Here is a 23,090-nt window from a genome sequence, read left to right as displayed (position 1 = left end):
AAATAGATCTTCAATTTTTCAAAAAATAAAATTTATCTTTTCTTGAAATAATAATACTTCAAAACTTAAATCTTTGAAAAGCTAATCATATTTTTTTCGTTGTGCACCTAATAACTCGTATTTATTACGTTTAGAATGGGTATTAAACACAAGAGGACTGATTTTTAACAAAAGAATTAGTATCTAAGGATCAAGTAACTAAGTAATGGATATTGTAATAAAGCATGTTTTTTCAATTCTTATTTTAAGACTTGGGCTAATCGTAAGAAAATGAAAATCTAATCTGATATCGACTGATATGTCAGATTAAGTTTCTATCCTAAAAAAATATTGATTTTATTGACATAACTAACCCCCTTTAATATATTTACCGTCTGGAGGCAGTAAAGTAGCCAAAAAAACTTTGTTATCAGTTCGAAATACATTGAATATCGCCTGCTGTTTCACAAATATTAGTCATAGAGGCTTTCATACTAATGCAAAGGGTAAATTAAATGAAAAAGTACTCTTGTGTCCTTAATATGAAGTCCTTAGCACTCAATATACATGCCAGTCTATGAGTATATATAAACTCGATACAAGACCCTTTGTCATTAATGTTTTCTTTGACTATCTTGGCTTCCTTTCCAACTTCTCTGTCTAACGGTAAGAATAATTTCTAAATAAATTTTGATCACACTACTATCGCTATATCATGAATATATCCAAGGTATCTATTACATCATCAGTATATACTGATGAAAATTGTTTCAGTTGAGTTATTCACAAAAGTTTTATATACTTTGATCTATCAACTGAATTGTAATGCGGCTTAAAATCTTTCTAAAATTTACAATATTTCTCGTGTATCATACGCAGAAAAAAAATCTGATTTGGAGCTCATCACCAACTTATGACGCCAAACCGATATTTTCCCATATTTTATCTAGAGTATCTATCTCCTAGCAAAAAATTCTTTTTAATTTATGCAACACAAAATATAGATAATTTTGTTCTTCTGAAATTAAAAATAATAAACAAAAAACTATTTATTTACTTTTTCTTATTAAGGTACAAATTAGGTAATTGTTTAATTTATTTTTTGGATATGCATACATATTTTTTTTATTTGTTCTTTTTTTTTTTTTTTTGCTGAAAAAGACTTCTTTCTCATTAATTATTTTATATATAACTATTATTTTGCAACAAATAAATTATTTTATTTGCTTTTGCACGAAATGAATGGTATATAATGAATAATCATTATATGTTTTACATTAATTTTTATCAAATTATTCTTACGTGGTTGTTTTTTAAGTTTCTTGTGGATTGAAAATAACTTTTCTCTTTAATATTCCTTCTGAATATGTATTTGCTTAGCTTTATTTGCCTTTGCATGAATTAAACTATTAAAATTAATTCTAACGCATGACTTAACAGGTATATAATGAGCAATTAACTGGTATCGCAATCCATATTGATCTTTAGCAATTATCTTATTTTTTCAGTTACTTTTAAATATATTAGGTTAATAATGATCTACAGATTAATCTTTGTAACTTATTTATTACATTTTAGTCATGCGACTGGAGGTTTTGATGTATGTTCAGGTATGCTCGACCGTCAGTCCAATCGTTCATACAAGACCTGGTATAAAATGTCAGAATTCTCTGATGTAATTGTTCATTTAGCCGACTGGACGTACGAACAGATAAAAGATGAATGCAAGTTACTTTCAAATCTTGGCTATGGTGCAGTTCAGGTGAGCAGCTTAGCCATTTTACAGTTATACGAGGCATTTTCATAAAGTAAGGGCCGTTTGGTCATTAGAAAAAAAAAACTTAACTCGTGAGAAAAGATTTTTACTTGTAGTTGTAGTTTACTACAATCTACTTCACTTTTCCACATAATCGCCATTCAGTTCTAACGCTGCACCAGTTTCTTTAACCTCTCTGCATAGAAGTTCGCCGCCTGGGAATTGAACCGGTTGACAATCGCAGTCTTGAGTTCCTCGTTGTTTTCAAACCGTTGTCTACCAAGCCACTTTTTCTAATGCAAGATGAGGAAGTAACGAAAATCTTGAATCTTCTTCTCGGTTAAGGTAGCGGTGTGAGGCGTTGTGAAGAAAGATTACGCTGAACGACAGTTATCCGCGTCATTGATTTTGATTCGCACGTCTCAGCATGGTGAGCGTTTTGCAATACACGTCAGTTGAAATTGTTGATCCACGTACCATGAAATCAACCAAATGACGCCCTTTTCATCCCAAAAAACGATAGCCAATATTTTTCGACTCGAGTATGGAGATTACTTAAAACCTTTTCGGTTTTCGGGATGTTAAATGGGGCCATTGACTGTATCGATTCTGCGTTGTGTAGGATATCCACGTCTCGTCGCCCGCAGCAATGTGGGAAAACAAATCTTCTCCATCTTGTCGATAGCGGTCCAAAACGCTAGTCCACTGCATAGTTTTTGCTCTTCGTGTTGGTCGGTGAGCGTTTTCGGTACCTGACCCCCATAGAGGAAGACACCCACCGCCATCCCCTCCGTTCCTAGCACTTATGGAATTTACCGGAGGTCATCTTCGAAACCTCGACTTTTGACATATTCCAGTCCGCCTCTGCCAGAATGTCACCTACGCGAATGCCGCGAGTGACATTCCCATCAGTGTATTACTATTTAATGAACTAAAAAGAAAACACATCTCACAGTCTTAAGCAAGACTGAAAGGACTTAATGAGACAAAGGAACTGAACGACTGCCCGAAGAAGGTAAAACTGAGTTCAACACACAACACGAAACATAAAACCCATACACGGAACAATAGCCACACAGTAACAATGAAACAAAACAAAGGACAAAAACAACAACAAAAACATAATTTATAAACCATAATATCAACAAAAACAGAATACAAGAGAAATTCAAGCAGATCCCTTCAGCAATCCTTTCATTTGACAAGTACACCATAAAACTTTCCACTGTTGCCCATTCGGTCTGGCTCCTCTAGTTTACACGTAGATCTAACGCCGACCCGATAAGAACAAGCCGACAGATGGTCTCCGTGCGTCTTAATTCGTACTTCAAGCACTCATAAAAAACATGGTAGGTGTCATCCAATTCTCCACCCTGAGGACACATCCCAGAATCTGCCAGGCCGAATTTCTGCAGTCTGTCCCTAAAAGGACTACGGCCGGAAAGAGATTGCGTCACATATTTATTAGGATGTACCCAAGAGGAGTACCGCAAACCAGCAACATTTGGAAAGAGATCATGCGTATAATGCCCACCCTCTGTCTAATCCCATCTGGCCTGCCACAAGGCATTGCCATGTTGTTCAATTTCTCAAACTTTATTCGAAGTAAACTCATCAGACTTCTTAGGAACATACCGCTGCTGCTTCTCAGACGCAATCGAATCTATCGGTTTCACGCCTGCAATCACCAAAACTGCCTCTCGTGAAATAGTACGGTAACCACCGTTACCGTTAACAATATTAAGCGTTGAGCCCTTAATAATATGTCTCGCTAACTTTTATATTTTAGTCTATCCGCTCAAACAGACGCCACATATAGCATAATAGCCTCGCACACGCCTTTATACAGGGTTTACGGTACCCACCTCGTATAGAATTTGCGATATCCGAGCTTTTCTGTGACAATCGTGTAGATAGATGTACGTCCAACATGCAAAAATTCATCAACCAGAGCACAAATCGTCAGTCGCCGATTACATCGCAGTTTTCGGTTCATTTGTTCAACGATTTCGTCGGTCTGAATACTGGACCTGCCACTCCGCTCTTCGTCATGCACATTTGTGCGGCCATTTTTAAAGTATCGACACCAATGTCTAACCTTTCCTTCACTCATTACTGTAGGTCCATACACTAGGCACTTCTGCCGATGAATTTCAGTAGGTGAAGATCCTTTTGCACAGAAAAATCGAATAACAGCGCGCACTTCAAAACTAGCTGGAAAAACGATTGCCGCGGACATTGCGATCGGCAGGCAAACGACTAGTACATCAAAACAACAACTGCAGTGGCTTCGTAAATAACCGATAGATGGCTTTGCACGCATGAAACTGTTATCAGATCCGCCAATATTTAAATGTAAGTCAACGACCATTACTTTATGAATATGCCTTGTACTAATTAGAAAACTTATGGAAAATTCTTTTTCATTTTATTTCTAATATTACAAATTTTGCTTTTTACTGTTTTATTAAAAATGTATTGTCTTCACAAAGCAGTATATAAACATCTACCTCAATATTTTGCTTATGTATTTGTTTATTTTTGAATAGTTTAACATGCTTCTGCTATTCTTTAAACTTGCAGAATTATGATTGAATCTTCTTTGGAATCAGTTTTATCGAGAAGGAATATCACCTCATAAGTTAAGATGATGCTTAGGAAAATACTGTACCACATTATCCAACCCTGCATAATATTTTAATTTCTCTTGACAATGTCTTTTCCTAGTAAAATATAAAAATGATGTATATTGTATGTTTTATAAATAAAAGTTCTAGTTTTAAATTTCACACTGGCACACACTGGTACAAAATGATTTTTAATAAAAGTTCACTGATAAACAAAAACAAGATATAAGTAGACTACTATTCAGATGTGGTGATTTCAGAACAGTTTCAGGTTGACTTTATAGCTAGATTAAAGTTCAAAATCACAATGAAAATTTTTCTTTTTGGCTACTGCTTTGTTTTTGAAGTTAGTTCAAAATTTTAAAAAAATTGTCATAATTTTCACTTTCAATTAATAAAATACGGAAAAAGTTTTTTTAAATGTTTTAAGTAAGATTATATTAGTGAATGTGGATTCAGTTTATCTCCAGCCAATTCAATCTATTATCCAGCCTGCAGTATTTTGTGCAACTAATTGTGGTTTAATTAATATATTCCTGGATTGCCGTGTTATCTCAGTTTGCTGTATAATTTTTTAATAGTTCTAAACCATTTCATTAATCTTCTATCTTGATAATTTTAGTAATATTGTATGACTGTTAGTTGATGTATATAGGGTGTCATGGCAGGTGTTAGCTAAACTGAACATTCAGCACATCAGAATAAACAAAATGCTCTTGAAAACAAATATCTTATCTCACTTGATTTTCCCGCAGTCCACTATTCAGTATTACAAAAGAAATTAATTATTAATAACTGTCACTCATTTGAGTAAAAAATACGTTTTTAGCGATTGTTTTTTTGTGTGGTGACGCATTGGCTTCACGCGGCCAGTAACAGTTAAAACATTATGATTGGCCACGTGATACCAATGTGTCACCACAGCACGTTGTTAAATATATTTGCTTTTTTAGTTTATGTTCACCAATTGAGGTAGTAGTGTTTGAGTTACAAGTAGTTCTGTGTTCAAGTCTGTGTTATTCTGCATTTACAATTTTTATATTACATATCGGTTCTGTATTCAATGTTTATTATTCTGTATTTCGGTTTACGTGTTTTATTTATTGAAAAATGAACAGAAGTTATGAATCAATGGAAAAAGAATTACAAAAATTGTGGCAGGATTTGTTGTCTGATGAAGAAAAAGATGATGAAATTTTCGGCAACGTTTACCTATCAGACGAATATCAGCCTTCAACTTCTGAGTCTGAAGAAGAGGAAGATGAACCACCATCTAAAAAGAGAATGTTCATTCAAAAACAGGTAGGCCTAGTCCTAGTATTACTGACAAAATTGATAATAATAGTCATCCTCTTTCGCCGATTCCAAGTACATCATTTGCGGAGATGATAAAGGTCAAAGCTCTGTTGCTACTACAGTAACTATGGCCCTCATGACCGATCTACTGGATAAGGGGCGTACACTCTGCACTGATAACTGGTACACCTCAGTAGCACTAGCCCATGAGCTACTAAAACGAAACACTCACCTGGTTGGTACTTTGAAACGAAACAGAAAGAATAATCCCCAAGTGTAATTAAAAAGAAACTTCAAAAAGGGGAAAATTTTGCTGATGAAAGCAATACAGGTGTAGTTGTGTTAAAATGGCATGACAGAAAAGATCTCCTAATGTTGACAACCAAACACACTGATGATATGATAGAAGTTCAGAGACGAAACAATCCTGTTCAGAAACCGAAGTGTGTCATAGAATACAACAAAGGAAAGGCATTCATCGATACTTCGGACCAAATCAAGAGTTATTGCTCGTCTCTGAAACGTGAAGAGAAGTGGAACAGAAAACTTGCTGTGCAATTGCTTCTTGGAACCAATGTAGTAAATGTGCTATACTTATACAATCAGCTTACAAATGGAAACATGCAAATCATCGCAGTCAAAGAATTGACAGGAATCAACGTTAGTGCTGTTGCTCCTCCTCCGACACCAGTAGACCAACCTCATCTCCTTGTCGATGTTGGCAGACAAGGAAGAAGGCGATGTCATAAATGTTATGAAGAAAAGTCAAAGGCCGAAGGCAGGAAGATTGCCATGCAAAAAACTACTCAAACCAAATATAAATGTGTGGTGTGTGAAAAACACTTTTGTTTGGACTGTTTTTTTGGTGTACATAAATATTTTGTCTGAAAAGTTAATTTTTAAGTTGAAATTTTATTATCTATATTTTATTTTCAAGCCCATTTTCTAGTAGATTTTTTGCAATTGCTTTTGTATAGTTTTTGTCAATAAAAATAACATCATATTGTAATACTGATATTCTGCATTATTTCATTACATTTATCATAAAGCAATAGCCATGTGACACCAGTGTGGACTCACTATCAACAGGCCAATAACAGTTTCATGGTATACTGGCCATGCTCTTTCACTTGCCATGTGTTCTAATAGGAACTGTGAATCCAGAGCAGAGTTACACGGCCATATAACTAAATCTAACATGTGGTGACACATTCGACTCACGCGGCCATTAGATCTGTAACTCTGTGAATCCACATTGGAATCACGTGGCACTTAAAGTGTTGAAGGAGCTATTAATGATACAAAAATTTAATGGCCACCACTTTGGAAGTAATTTTGGTTAAATTTTCCAACTTACTTATTTTGTAGATTTTGGGTATATGTACACCAAATTTCATAAAATATCTCTACACCTTAAGATTAATTTTTATGAATAAATAGAAAATGTAGGACAGAGGGAAAATGAATTGTCAAGATACTGTCCACATTAACTTTTTTGTCTTTTCTCATGTCCTGAATCGGTTCCTTAAGTTTCACCTAAACTCCTTTGATACTGTAGAAGTGTTATACAGTGTAACCCTGCTATAAACGGTTATCAGGGGACTTACATGACATGACACCCACGTCGTAGGCTAACCGCGTTATTTCGAGAAGTAAATTTTAAATCACAAAGGGGATCAATTAAAAAAATAGTAAAAAAATCAAGCAATAATGATTTAATAGAAAATGCCAATACAGTATAATGTGTACTTGCATAGAAGCAAGTTAAATGCGGAAGATACAATATTTAAGTGATGTAAGATATTTGTCCACATTAACTTTTTTGTCTTTTCTGATGTCCTGAATCAGTTCCTTAAGTTTCACCTAAACTCCTGGGATACTGTAGAGGTGTTATTCTTTCTTGCTGTATTTTTATTTTATTTTTGTTAGTGCTCAGTGGGAAGATTAGATGTGTTAAGTGGTTGTTCAGCATGCTAATTTTAGTGAATTTTTCCATACATTTGAAAGTGTGTTTATTTGGATATGATGAGATCAAAGTTAGTTTGTGGTGTTCATATTTCACGGTGAAATGTAAAGTGGGATGATGGATATATGAACATATATTGAATGATGAATATATGAATTGTCATGTTACTTCCTTTATATGGGAGTATGATTCATCAGCTTAGCAGTACCAACATAATCTCTGCCTCATTATTTATATTTCAATCTATATGTTTCTCATTGGATATTGTATAATATGAGAGTGTTTGCAGCATGTAAAAACATTTCAATCGGGAGACCCAAAATTGATAAATCCATTGATGCCAAATAGAATGCAATTATTTTTTGTTATACAATAAATGAAATATATTGTATTGTTACACAATAAATGAAGTACATTGTATACTTCAATGTAACTCCAAAATGGTTAGTATAAAAACTGTTTACATGAAAGGATCTAAATGTGTGGTAGTATGGAATGTGAATATCCTTAGTTTTGCCAAGAAGGTAGTTTTTGTGTTCTTTAAATATTAGCTGTTTTCAAATGTTACATCTCCATGGGTTTATTCCATATTATTAGATATGATTTGATGGTTTTGTCCATATGTTTAATTAATCTGTGTGTGGGACCACAATGTGGTTGTGACATGTCTTAATTGATCTCTTATTTGAGGATTTGAATTATACTTTTATAAAGGGAAACTGAGGGGGAAATGTATTTTATAATTTTTTTTTGTATTGAAATTATTTGCTACTTGTTGTTTTATTATCTTTTAATTTTTATTTGAAGGTTTGATTCAGAATCAGGATTTAGTTTTTTTTTTTTTAATGTATTCTATGGGACTGTTTTTTTAACCACTGTAAACTAATATTGCTGTGATTTCATTTAGTTTGAGTTAATTGGAATTTTTAATTCCTGGTAAGGTAGTGAGCAATATATTACGTAAAATAAAAAATCTGGCCCCACTTTTAATTAAACTTGCCTTTTGGAATTACTTACCTGTACAATTTTTTTTAAGTATCAGTAATACATTCATTATATATTTGTTATTAGGAGAATGTAAATTTTATTTATTCCCTTTGTTCAGAGGCTAAGTTCTTCTGTTATAAATATATGTTCATTTGATTAGATGTACACTGATAAAATGGTTAAGAGTGTTTTTGTGTATTTATAAATATTGTTCTTGGCAAGTTTTTGAAATGCACTTGTTTTATATTTTTTCTTTTTTACATATTTATAATTTGTCTCATGAAAGCATGCAGCAAACCGAAACTGTATGAAGATTCTACTTTAATTTAATTTAGCATAATCCATCTGGGAAAAAATACTTCTCGTTACTTTTAACATAAAAATGAGATTAAAAAAAATGTTCTTAAAAACAGGGAGTTTATGGCAGAGTAAGGTTACCTAACAGTATATGAATAAAATTTGGATCCAAATTTTTTATTTATATAAAACTTTAAAAAATTTATTTATATAAAACTTTGATTCACAATTATTATTGAGCTGATTATAATTTTTTATAAAATATGCAGATATCTTTACGTTGTTGTTCGATACGAATTTTCTTCTTTTAGTTCCTGTGTTGATTGTTTCTTTCAACTGTTTTATTAACAGCATAAGCCGCCACTAATGCAGCACCTACTCCAATAGCCAGTGTCCCATATGGAAATGATGAAAGCTGTTGTTTACTTGAATTGCAAGATTCTTCTGTTGTTCCTTTCGTTTCTCTCTTTGCCAATCAGTAAAAATGTCTCTTTTTTTACATTTCCTATTTTCTGCTAACAGTGAGTTGTTTCAGTATCTTTTTCTGGTCAAATTTCATGAAAACCTTTTTCTCTAGTTTCTTCTACATTGTTTGGTGTACAATTTTTATAATCGACAGTTTCATTCACCTGTCAATTTTCATTACCAGTTTTGATTCAACACTGCCGATATTTTTTCTTATTGAATACATAATATCATTCGTTATCCTCGAATGAGTATGTTAATATAAAGAATACCTTAAAGAATAATGAAAACTGATATTTTCTTGTTATTAAATCAACTATTTTGAAAAATCAATTGAATACATAAATAATTACTAATAGCTCTTTATATCCTCTTTAAGCACTATTTGCGACATCAACTGTGTAATACCAACACATCTATTTTCTGAATACACTGTAATACTAGGGACTTCTCAATCTATGGATTGAGAAATTTCATAATATTCATATATATAGTTGCATCTTTGTGTCTGTATTATCATAAAGATAATGTGAATGTTTGATTACAATTGTAGACTGAAAGTAATTTTTAAAAAATCAACAAAAATATTTAATCTTGTTATATTTACTTTATATTGTGGGCATAATAGGTAACCTAAAGGCATAAAGAATGTGAATTTATATGTTGTAAGAGAGAAGATTGTTCATACTATGTAATAACTATGATAGGGATATTTTTTTGTTAAACTGTACCTGCAAAGATGCATTTAGACAACTTTCTTGATTATCGGATGGACATAATTGTAAATTTTGAATCTTAGTAATTACCATGATAACTTAATTAAAAATACTTTTATTTATTTTTTGAAATGATTTGTATTTTGGTTTGATGTGAAATGAAGACAGCGAGAGTTTATGAAACTGTTTTAATGATGTAGAGAACAAATTAAATTGACTGTGATTAAGTATCACTTTGTGATGAGATTTTAAATGAAATATAATTATCTTGATCTGCAAGAGGTTATTTTTACATATTAGGAATTTTGAAATTTTATTTTATCCTTTTCTTTTTATTTAACATTATTAAATATTCGACAAGTCGCTTTCAAATTAGTGGACTTTTTTTTTACAGAACTAGAGCTAGTAGTCGCTTCGTTTTTTACACATTTTATATCCCTACAAATGATAAACGACGACATTTCGACGGTGTAATCCGATCCTCAAGTGTTAGCGTTGAACTGGTAGACGTATATAGAATTTGATAGAACAGTCTGAATAGTTATCCTATTCTATTGATGTGTACAACCAACCGATAGAAAATGTTTCAACGTATAATTATGTTATTATTTTACTTGGCTAAGTTGCTTACTCAATCCGTAATGCTTTCATAACCACGTAGTGTTTTGTTTACTTATTCGCCGATCGTTGTTTAACTCAATACATGCCAAGTAAGAGACATGCTAAAATATGGAATAAAGAAGTTTGAAATACGTGATAGCAAGACAAGTTATGTTACTGCAGGTTTCTTTGTATAGCGGTAAAGACTTATTGCAACAATGAGAAGGCCTTTTACGCAAAATGTCATGGCTTTGATGACAAAAGCCAATCTATTGGACAAAAATTATCATTTGTTTCTGGATAACTTTTATACTAAGTTACCCGTAAAAGCTGCAAAACTTTTGTTATTGGAACTCTAAATAAGAGCATCAAAGATTTGTCCAAAACAGTGGTGAATGACAAACTTTGTATAGAAAAAAGCACTTATTTCAGAAAGGGACCAATATTGCTTGTAGGCTGCAAGCAGCGAAAAACCTGATTACAACAGGATGTCATGCTCAGGAGAAGATCTGCAGTTAGAGTGAACTTGAGGCTGTCACATCTGAGGTAATTAATATATATCTAATTGATAATCTATCAATGGGTGGTGTTAAATAAATAGTGATAATTCTATTTATCATGTGATTTGCAGCAGACCTACCAAAAAATATTTGAGAAAAATCTTCATCAACTTTTTGGACTTGAATCTACTGAATGTTTACCTGCTGTACGAAAGAAACCCTGACAAGCCATTGAATCACAAGGATTTTGTAGTTAGTATAGTTGGTACATTGGTCGATGACTGTAACAATCCAGCTATTCCCGTTGGAAGGAGAAAATTAGCACAAGATAATATTCAGGCCGTCAAGAGCGATTATGTGCAGTGTGTGGCCATACAAAAAAAATTAATTAATTAATTTCCTTAATTAATAATACATATATTTTTAAAAATTAATATTAAAATAAATTAAAATCCTTATTTAATCTTTGTTTTACTGACATTGATTACTATTGTGAAACAGAAATGTTTTTCAGCTATACATGGAGGAATCAACGGAAAGGCATTAATCCCCACAGTCATGAACTTACCCTAATTGTAACATAAGCTCATCAATATTTGTACAGTAAATGATACTTTATAAGAAGATGCCCGCAGCTGATCTGTAGTTAAGGGTGTTGTCATTATAGTTAGATGGCGCTAGTTAGTGAAAGTAGAAAAAAATTAATTAAAATTATAATCTAACTTTATATAATAAATAATTGTAATTATAAATATAGTTAACCAAACTTAACCTACACTTGCCAATCTTAACTAGCGAACGTAGGTTAAGTTTAGTTCGATTATATTTACATTTTTAGATTTATTTATAATATAAATTTATTTTTATAAGTGCACCTTCAATTTACACGGGTGCTACGTTCCGCAAAATTTCTGCGTAAAATGAAACTGCGTAAATTGAGACTCACATTTAATGCAGAAATTCAGGTTAGGTTCTTGTTAAGTTATACAGTAAATGATATACATAAGAGTAAATTACTGTACTCAAAAAATACTGTACTTTATTTTACTATTTTATATTACCGTATCATTGTATTACTTTAATGATATTGCAGTACAATGTGTGTATTTAAAAATAAAAAAATATGTACCATTTATTTTTCTCCTTTCAGTGGCGCCATCTAACAACTAATTACAGTTCGGCTGTGGGCATCTTCTTGAATTCTTCAGCATATTATTGAGAGAAATATTTCTGTAGGCTTGGATAGTCCATGATTTTTGTAATTTAAAAAAGAAATTCCAATCTTCCATTCTTCAGCCTAAACGTTCAACTTAATTTTTTAATATATTTAAATTTCTTATCAAGTTATTTAGCACATCTTGTGATAAGATGTAGCTCATTGGATTGTAATTCAAAGCCTGAATCATGATTGCCTTCTTCCATAATCAATTCTCCTTCATCACTTTTTTCAGAAAAAAGTTTTCAGGAACCTTGGAATTGGAGTGGATTCACTGTGAGGTACAGGTCTTAAGTGCAGATGGTAATGAATGATAGAATGCAGTGTATTAGACTCCTTAGAAATTCCAGACACATTAGTTAAGCAGAAATAACATTCATTTAAGTTATCTTTTGGTTCACACCAAACCATAGGAACACCAAATGGCAAGAACTTTCGTGTGTCTTTTAGCCAGGTTAAATGGACAGTTACTACACATTACTTGAGCATCTTATGCTTTATCCGGATCACTGATTTTACAGAGTACAATCTTATAAGCTTTTTAATTAAAGGTTTACAATTTTTCTTATTTGATTTTACAGTTAACTCACCACACACATAATAGAAAGTGTTTGAATTATTCACACACATACGAGGCATTACGAGACTTCATTGTTCACTCATTTAATAGTTATCACACTAATAGTCAATAGATAATAGTAATAGTAATACACTAATAGTAATAGATATTAAACTATTAAAAGCAGTAAGCTAACAAACTCAATAAGCTTTGTGTTGTTTTGAATTGTACAGATGTGATGAATCTTGTTCATGTATGTTTCAATAGAGGGATTTTGAATTTTTCAAAAACATAGTTGATGGAAGAATTCTAATTTCAGATTCATTTTCAGCAATAAAAAACAAATTGGTTTCATGGTCAGTTATTAAGAAACAGAAATTGCATGTGGTACTGTAATTAGTTGTCAGCTGATATGGATCTATGTTTTAGCCAATGTGTGTAACATGATGTGTAAAAATGCTGTATGTTTCATACGGGAAATCTGGTGCTTTTATTAAGTGATTCAGTTGTGCTATATTTTCTGTATATTAAAGAGTGTTTGTTATTGTTGTGCTTGGATTTTGTTAACATTTAGAAAGTTGAATACTTTGTAGTGTTCATATGCTACTATGAAGTGTAAATTAGGTGTAGATTGAAAACATGACATTGTCTGTTGTAGTACTATATTGTTTTGCTTTGAAGCACCTTAAAACATTACAAATTTTCTTCAATATTAAATATTTATTATTTTTATTTTATTAAAAAAAAACCTTTTTAAGATTCATATTATTTCTCTGTACTATTAAATTATATTTTAAAATCTGTTAATAAAAACTACCTAGTGATTTATTTGCATTATAATTTTACATCCTGACCCCCTGTAGGAAGAGACACCTTCTAGCCGTGTGACAGACCCAGTCAGCTTATTGCCCCCTCCATTCCAAGCCCTGATTGGCTGTATCAGAGGTCATCCTTTAGACATTCTCTCTATACTTGATAACAAAGCACAGTCATCAGTTTGACCTCTGTCATGCTGCCACTGATGCAAATGCCTTTGCAGACATTTCCATCAATGTATCTGCACAACCTATTATCGCCTTTGTATGGCCTCTTCCAACCATGATCACCATAACATACAACCCTCAATTGTCAAATTAACAGATTTGTGGGGAAGCGCAACCCTGCGCCTTCCTCTAACACCAAAGGTTTCACACCAAAAACTATCCCATATCTAATCCAATTAGACTTTGCATTCAAATTATTATATGATTGAGTCTTTAAACAGGCCAAAAATATTATCCTCATACTAACAAAACAAGTATTGATCGCAACAACAATTGTACAGTAATGTAACATACATCATTTGCATGGTTTATTTAAGTATTTTTAATATTTTTATATAATTAATATACAGTTTAATTAAATGAATTAATCATGACTAAGAATGTGGGATCCTGTGAAAGTACTATCATAATAAAATAAAAGTTAAGATATGTCTTATCTCAATATTTTGTTCTAAATGGTTTATGTTAATAGAATTTAAAATATATATACATTCCTGCCTGAAGTATAGTATTATCTCTTGAGCTCCCTCAAATTTCTAGGATTTTTCAAGATACAAAATTGGACTGTCAGATAATTGGTTGCCATTTTTAATAAATTACTGAATCATTTAAAAAAGCTTAAATCAGTTTCATCATCATCTTCAGTTATGTTTAATCCAAATTTCCTCGGGTTAGATCTACAAAATTTCTGTCTGCCTTGATCAATCTCTCTTCCATTACTCTCACTACTCCCCTCTCATGTGCACTTCCTCCATCACTATATTCTCTATTTCATTCTTGGTCTACCTTTTGGTCTTCTACCGGTTTCCTCCACATGCAGCATCCTTTCTGATTAAACATTAACATGGACTTTAATTGCTTCAATTTTTTTTTTATTATTAATCTTGTGTTCTGATCAAGATTTTACCACAGTTAGTTTCCTTTTATGCATTCAAGCGATGTTGGGACAGTTCCTTTAATTATCAATGGAGTACCATATCTATCCATTCTGAATGTGAAGTGTATTAAGTACTGATCAGATAAAAAAATTTATTTATTGGCTTTATAGCCAGTATATATTATCAACAAAGGGATGGCTTGATTCTCATTGTGCTGCTGCATGTGTGTTATTTTCTATTTAAACAAAATATAAAGCCTAACAGAAACATTTCCAAACTAGCCTTATTACAAAAAAAGGATTTATGTTTTATATATATATATATATATATATATATATATATATTCGAGGTGCGACAATAAAGTAATGAGACTGATGTGAAAAAAAATGTTGCTTACCGTTTTAGTCATGTTTAGTGTTGTCTCCTTCATGGTAGTTCCCCTCTGATTGCACACACTTATTCCAGCGCTTCTGCCATTGATGCTAACATTTCTCGAACTGATCTTCTGTAATATCCTCCAAGACCCTCATCACAGCTTTTTGGACATCTTGTGTTGTTTGAAAATGGTGTCCCTTGACCGCCATTTTGACTCTTGGAAATAGAAAAAAGTCGCACGGAGCGATATCTGGTGAATAAGGTGGTTGTGGTAGTACTGAAATTTTTTTTGAGGTTAAAAATTGCTGTACTGACAGAACAGTATGGGATGGCGCATTATCGTGATGCAGAATCCAATTATCAGCAATGTTGGCACGGACACGAAGAACTCGTTCACGAAGTCTTTCTAAAATTTCTTTGTAGAAATATTGGTTAACTGTTTGTCCAGGAGGCACCCACTCTTTATGAACAATTCCCTTGGAATCGAAGAAGCACACAAGCATGCATTTCACTTTTGACTTTGACATGCAAGCTTTTTTTGGTCTGGGGGATCCCTTTGAGCACCATTGCGAACTTTGGCGTTTTGTCTCTGGATCGTATTGAAAAAACCAACCTTCATCACCAGTGATAACACGGCTCAACAAATCTGGATTGATTTTCGTTTGCTCTAACAGATCGGCTGCCACATTTTTCCATGTTTCTCGCTGTTGTGTGAGATTTTTGGGGACCATTTTTGCACAAATCTTTCTCATACCAAGATCTTCAGTTAATATTAGACGAACCGTTTCTCGATTGATGTTGAGTTTTTCTGCAATCATTTTCACAGATAATCTTCGATCAGATCGTACAATTTCACGCACCCTGGTCAAGTTGACATCTGTCCGTCAGGTTGATGGTCTTCATCTTCAACATTCGTTCTGCCTTTATTAAAAATTTTATGCCACCGAAAAACTTGAGCTCTTGACATAACCTCCTCTCCAAAAGTCTTCTGAAGCTTACCATAAGTTGTCGTCGCGTTTTCACCCAATTTAACACAAAAAGAAATGGCATATCGTTGCGCAATATTTTGCGGTTTCATTTCTGTGACGAGAGACGCAAACACGTGTTCACTAATTACAGCACAACTCAGTGAGTAGTTGCATCAATGTGCCACTTGGACTAGAAGTAGCTTATAGACGAAGGTCAAAGATGGTGTGCCTACGCAAGCTGCAGGGTTGCCACATCTTGCAAAGAAAACTCAGCCTCATTACTTTATTGTCGCACCTCGTATATATATATATATATATATATACATATGTGCATATTAATTTTTTATTGAAATTGCAGCATCATTGAAATTACTATATCGTAAATATACAAAAATAATAATCTATCTGATCTTTTTACATATAAATATAAATTATCACCCTTGAAAGATTTACATAAATATTGACTAATAAATAAAAATAAAATCTGCCATAGTAACAAAATAAATGTTAAAATCAGTTATATCAAACTTCATTATGGGTCATCATACTTTATAAGTAGTAACTTACTCGTATTACTCATTCTTCTTCTTCTTGCTATCCTGGATAGGCATTAAATCTGTACCAACTAAATACCAAGCAGTAATTATAATTCTGTACCAAGCAGAAACTATAATCACCTCTTCATTGATCTCCTGACACTTCTCTTGCCTCTTGGTTTATAATTAATCACTTGCTTAATCTATTCTAGATATATCTTGAAGCCATTTCTCCTTGTAATGTTGTTTATTACAACTCTTGTTTTAATACATACATCTTTAATCACTTTTATTCTATGCAGCGGATAACCCCTTTTTATCATAATTTCCAGTGTTTCTGCCTTGTGTATTCCAAATGCAATGTGTGATTCCAAACCAAACTTCCTCCTCTCTTTAATCACTTTATTAAATATAAGAGTAGTTACATTATCAATGCAATATCTACCTCTACAAAAACAATTTTGTACCTCTTCCAATAAAGCCTCTGAAATCCATTGACAAATTCCTCTGTAATTTTCACATTTTGTTCTGTCATTTTTCTTAAAAAAATATTTATAACCTCTGCAACTTTCCAAGACTCAGGTATTGTGAAGGGCTTCCAGCACATACTGTAAACATGCAACAATCTAAAATGAAGTATCAGTCCACCATACTTCAACAACTCAACATTTATACTTTCCATACCAGCTGTCTTTCTATTTCAAGTTTGTATCAATGCTATACAAAGTTTCTCCAAACTTATATCATTGTAAGCATAATCCAACTCATCAATTTCCTCTACTACATCATCTCTATACCATAAATCATGGTAATGGGCGATCCACTGTTTAATCTTAATTGTATGTGTTCGAGCAACCTCTTTTTCAGATTTATTGAGATGTTTCATCATCTTATAGCCAAAGGTTTGTCTTCCATGCAGATCACTCTTCACCACGCTTACAGATCTATCCTATGGCTCCTTGTGTTCTTTATGATCAGCTGCATTATTGATTTATTTTTTCCTTATAAATTTCCTCGTTTTCTTCTGTTTTATTTTGTAACATCAACTGGTACGCTTGTCTTTTTCCCTGGGTTATTCTATCAATATCTTCATTCCACTTGTGTAAGCCTTGCAACTTTTTGCGCTTCTTTGTAGTGCCAAGGACTTCATAAGTAATACCTTTAATACAATATTCCACATTTCACCACCCCTGATTTATATACTTAACTGTTTCAAACGTCAGTTCGTTCAGCCGCTTCTGGTAAAAGTTACAAATACAGTCCTCCTCCAAAAGATGCACTTTAAAAACTTCTTTTTCTGTCTTGTTCAGATACGTATTAGTTCTTCACTACCTTACTCAAAGCCTTAATATTAAGGTGACCATAAAATGATCAGAACCTATTCTTCTCCACATCTCACTGCAACATCTTCAACTGCTGATTTCAACTTATCATTGACAGTAATATAATATACTACTGATCTAAGACTATGAGGTGATCTGGTATATTTATGGATATACTTTAAAAAAGGAGTTACTTATCTTAAATTTGTTAAAAGTCGGAAACTGCCTCAGTTCAACCCCATTATTATTCTGACAACACTCTCCAAGAACTCCAACAACTTCGATTGGTTGATTTCCGATCCACAAAACTAAATGATCACTCTTATTAAATTTACCACATTGTTTCTGCAAAGATTTATAGAATATTTCTGTAACCTCTCTCCGACCTTCTTCCAGAGCATATATTCCTACAGTAGTTAGATGACCTCTACCAACCTGGAATCTTGCCAACACCAATCTCTCATTAACAAACTCATACTACTCCACAGCAAGGTCTTCTACTCTGAGTTGTACCATTGTATAATCTCCACATTCTTTCATTCCCCAAAATTTGTTCTTTGTTTCAGTAACTACAATGATATCAACTTCTCGTCTTTTCAATATTTTATCTAGCTCACCTTCTTTGATTCCCAAACTACATACATTCCAAGTAATTAACTTTAATTTACCTACTATTCCTAATCTCTTATTTTTACTTTACTGGTTATTGTTATTGCTAATAATCCTGTCCTGATTATGTGCTTGAAGATTGTGAGTAAGAAAAGAGTTCCTATAAAAGTGGTACCAACACTTTGTAGAATAAAATCAGTGGTGAGGCTACACCTAAGTGCTCCTGGACTTTCTCTGGGTTTCATTAAGAGACACTCCTCCTGGGGTCTTCTTCTGCCCTCTCTGCTATTGGGAATTTCTTTCTCATCCACCTTCAAAGTCGTTGACCAGCTCAGTGGTTTTTGTCTACCCTTGGCATTTTATTTCCCCAGTACCCTCCACCCACAGTTGGTAAGCATAGCCTGTTGCCATAGGCAGCTCTCTGTAGCACATCCAGTAACAGCCATGGGTTATTACTTTATTAAAAAACCAATAATTATACTTTGAATAGTTCCTCTAAGAATGTTTGGAAAAAGTAAACGTATTATTCTAATATTGATATTCTTCAAAATTATTATTTTTCAAATGGTGAAAATGTTTAACTCAAAAATACAAATTTTGTTCTTTATTGATGGATTTGTAGTGTTAGTTTGAATATGTGTGAGTGTGACTGAGTATTTGCGAATATATCATACAATTCTTTTTTAATTTGTAATAAAATTTGTCTTTAAACCGAATAGTAATTTACTACTACAATAATATCTCAAAAAGAGGTTGTATACGTAATTGGGGTCATCAATGTTTTTTATTTGACACATGTAGCTTTTCTTATTATTATGATTCTGGAGAGTATAATAAATTAGTCTATGGTGTTGTGAAGGGAAAGGGGCTAAGTCTAGAGTAGTAAGAAGGAAAAATGGGTAAGAAGGTTTTTTGAAAATATTAAAGAAATTATTGATTTTATCAAAAACTGTCATTAGATCTTGTTTAAAGCTTACAAAATTACAACTTTATGATAAAGAAAAGGTTTAAATATTTTTAATTTAGTTTTTTGTTTTTTATTCCCCCTCAATCACTGTTGAAGAGTATTATTTTCTATGCTTATTTTTCATAATTAACTTTATGACAAAGGAACTAAGAAAAACATTTGAAACATGATTTAGTGAAATTACTTAACTACAATTTGCGTATTCTTTCTGTATTGCACCTACAAAACTGACCAAGAACAAAATTTCAAGAAATCCATCACTTCTTTATTATGCTTTTCAAGAATTAACTCTGTTATGGTTAATTTAGTCAAAAATATCTATGTAGCATTATTTTGTAGTTTTTAAGCAAGGATAAGCTTATTAGTGTTTCAATTTTATATTTCATAAGATAAAAAATTATTCAAATATAACATTTTTCAAATATTTAAAAGTTTTTATTATTTCAAGTGCGCAATAATTCAATAATTAAAAATCACCAAAAGAAGCAATATGTGTTTAATATTTGAATAAGCGTAATTATACTCGTATAATGTAGCTCTAGCTTTTTATGTACATGCGAAATGCTGTAAAAGGTATTTTAAATTAATACATAAATAAATTACGTACCCACCATATTTCTTTTTCTGTGGGAATCATATTTTTTATTTTTGTAAATTACTACTTAAGGTTAATTTTAATGTTTTTACTAACTTAATGTTATTCGGTTTTTAAACAATTAATAACCAAATTTTTGGAAGAGTGGTTATGGTAGCAAGACATTCTGATATATGAGAAGTTTTTAGTAAAATACATGCATTACTTTTCAGTATTTTGCTAAGGTTAATTACGATTCAATTAATAAAATAAAACGTAGTTGATAGGAAATTTTTTTATATTTTTAATGGAGAAATTTTCTAAAAACAAAGATTTTAGAAAATACTATTATAAATTTGAAATTTACCCTACACTTTTTTAAGAGCAAGAGTAGTAAATTTTTATGAAAATTCAAAACACCCTGAGTTGTCATGAACATTCATTATATCCTTAACAATTCAGCTATTATTATTCAGCTATCCTTAACAATTCCTTTTGAGTTTTAATGCACAGTAAATGTACAAATAAAAATGGCACAGATTAATAATTAATAGAAATGCCTTTTACACCAATTTTATTTAAACATTAAATGCAGTCATAAAAAAGTACTACTGCATTGTAAAATATGAGTGCCTAAAAACCAATCTACATGTTTTAGGTAAATTCTCTTGCACATTAATACAAACAAGAAGTCAAAATTATGTCTGTACTAGTTACATAATATTTAATACATTATGTAATTCAGCTGCTTGATACATTGTGAAACATGAGGTTCACCCAAGTTCTGTTTTTTAATAAATATGTTATGCATTAGAGTTACGTAAAATAACTTTTGATAAAATATTGTTTAACCTTCATATGTAATCAGTTTGACTTTATTTATCTTGGTTTTCTTTTATGTTCAAAGATATCTCCAGTGACTGAGCATGTCAAAACTTTTAATCCAAGTTGGGATGAAAGATATAGCGTTACTACTTACAACATTAATAATGACTCTGGTCATGAAAGAAGTCTAATAGATATGATCGAAAAATGTAATTCACTTGGAATCAGGTAAATCATTGATCACTTCTTTTTAATTCATAGAATGTCCCATGAAGGAACGGAGAAACTTTCAGGACATATTTATTCTACTGGTGAAAATAATGAAAAACGTTCATACGAACATTGGTCTTGAAATGCTTTGTTTTCGAGTTACAGCTAGCGAAATATTTCACCTTGATTTCAGCTCTTCTAATAAAAGAAATCCTACTGTAATTTTTGGAACCCAAATTATGAAGTAAAGTTGGTGATTTCTTAAGTAATTTGAGCTGTGAAATAGGATAAAACAGATCTCAGGATTGTAATTCCAGCAGTTTTTAAGATATCCTTCGTAAAACACAAAATTCAGTGTCGAAAAACAAGTTTGTTTTAGGTTTATAGTGTAATAGCTTTGTTAAATGACTAATAAATAGAATAAAGTAAATAAAAACTTTTAAAAATGGTTTTTATTGAAGCAAAACAAACAAAAAATAGACAGGAAAATATATTATTCTTTCTGTAACTCATAAACATTATTTTTAATATAGCAAAACAAAAAAAATAAAATACATGAAATAATGGATGGTAACAGAATAACAAACTGCAGTTACAGTAATTTTTTGAAATTCCTCCTTCACAGTGTATGTACACAGCACTCTGCCCGTCGTAAAATATTTCCAGTTGCTTTTCGTATCATCTCAGGATCATTTCTTATAATTTCTGTGCATTTTGTGTTTTAATGAATAACTCTTCTGTGGTATTAACTTTTTGTTGGTATAGTATCATTCTCATATCTCCCTAAATGAAGTAATCTAGTGGCGTTAAGTCAGGTGATCCTGACGGCTGATCAATTTGACCACCAGTCCAATCTAGTTTAAGAAATTAGCATTCAAATGATTTCTAACTACTAAAGAAAGATGTGGCGTTGCAGCATCGTACTGGAAAATCATTTGCAATCTAGTTTGTAAAGGTACATCTTCCAAAAAAGGAGTCATGTTATTTTTTGAGAAATGAATGTATGCATCTTCTGTAAGATTTTTGTTGAACACAAATAGTTCTAGAATTTTATCATAAATGATGTCATACCAAAAATTAATGTGAAATCTATGTTGGAAACTAGTTTCCAAAGTACAATGTGGATTATCTTTGCTCCATAAATGACTATTTTTAAAATTGAAGACATCGTTTCTCATAAAAGTGGATTCATCATTAAATAAAATTGAATTTACCTATTCAACGTTGTCTAGAAGCCAATGACACAAGTTTAACCGCTGAGGGTAATTTTTTTGCTGCAAATTTTGAATCTTTTGCAGGCGGAAGAATAAAGATTTTCATTCCGTAGGATGTACCACATTTTGATTTTTGACAAACCAGTTTGATATAAAAAATTTGGCTTGTACTAGTGCCTGCGCGCTACACTAAATATGCTGAATCACCCTATTCGAGTGCTCAGTAATACAGAGTAGCTGGACCGAAGGTGCAACCATATAGGAAAGTTATCTGTTGAGATCCAGACTAAGAAATGATTCCTGAAAGAGGGCATTCCAACCACGTAGGGGAAAGACACCGGTCTTTATGACATTACCGGTCGCCACACCAACACTTCTGTTTCAAGTCCTGAGGCGCTTTACCGGAGGTCGTCTTTAGATACTCTAACTGATTACATCTCACAGTCATCAACTAGGCCTCGATCGGGATGCCTCCGATGTAAATGCTTTGGCAGACATTTGCATCAGTAAAATACATATCAAATTTTGCCTTCACGTAGGCCTCAAACGGACATCTTTACATCCAACCTAACATGATTCCCTCAAACTAACTGACCGAAACCACG

General features: G+C 32.2%; 1 protein-coding gene across 5 annotated transcripts in view; it reads left to right on the top strand.

Annotated features, from left to right (window-relative positions):
- Positions 1-23,090, top strand: part of LOC142322278 (alpha-amylase-related protein-like) — a 113,669-nt gene that overhangs the window by 30,973 nt on the left and 59,606 nt on the right. Inside the window, exons 2-3 of one of the 5 annotated variants that reach the window (XM_075361184.1) lie at positions 1,590-1,741; positions 21,144-21,289. The exons of 3 other annotated variants lie outside the window; for them this stretch is intronic. In XM_075361184.1, coding sequence (XP_075217299.1) covers positions 1,590-1,741; positions 21,144-21,289 — 298 coding nt within the window. Of the gene's footprint in view, positions 1-1,463; positions 1,742-21,143; positions 21,290-23,090 lie in introns of those variants that run through there. One more of the 5 variants, XM_075361183.1, reaches the window with a different exon arrangement.

This window comes from Lycorma delicatula, chromosome 3 (assembly GCF_047948215.1).
Source record: "Lycorma delicatula isolate Av1 chromosome 3, ASM4794821v1, whole genome shotgun sequence".
In the NCBI taxonomy this organism is placed as follows: Eukaryota; Metazoa; Arthropoda; class Insecta; order Hemiptera; family Fulgoridae; genus Lycorma; species Lycorma delicatula.
The sequence above is the reverse complement of the archived record's forward strand: the minus strand, read 5'-3'. Positions and strand labels throughout refer to the sequence as shown.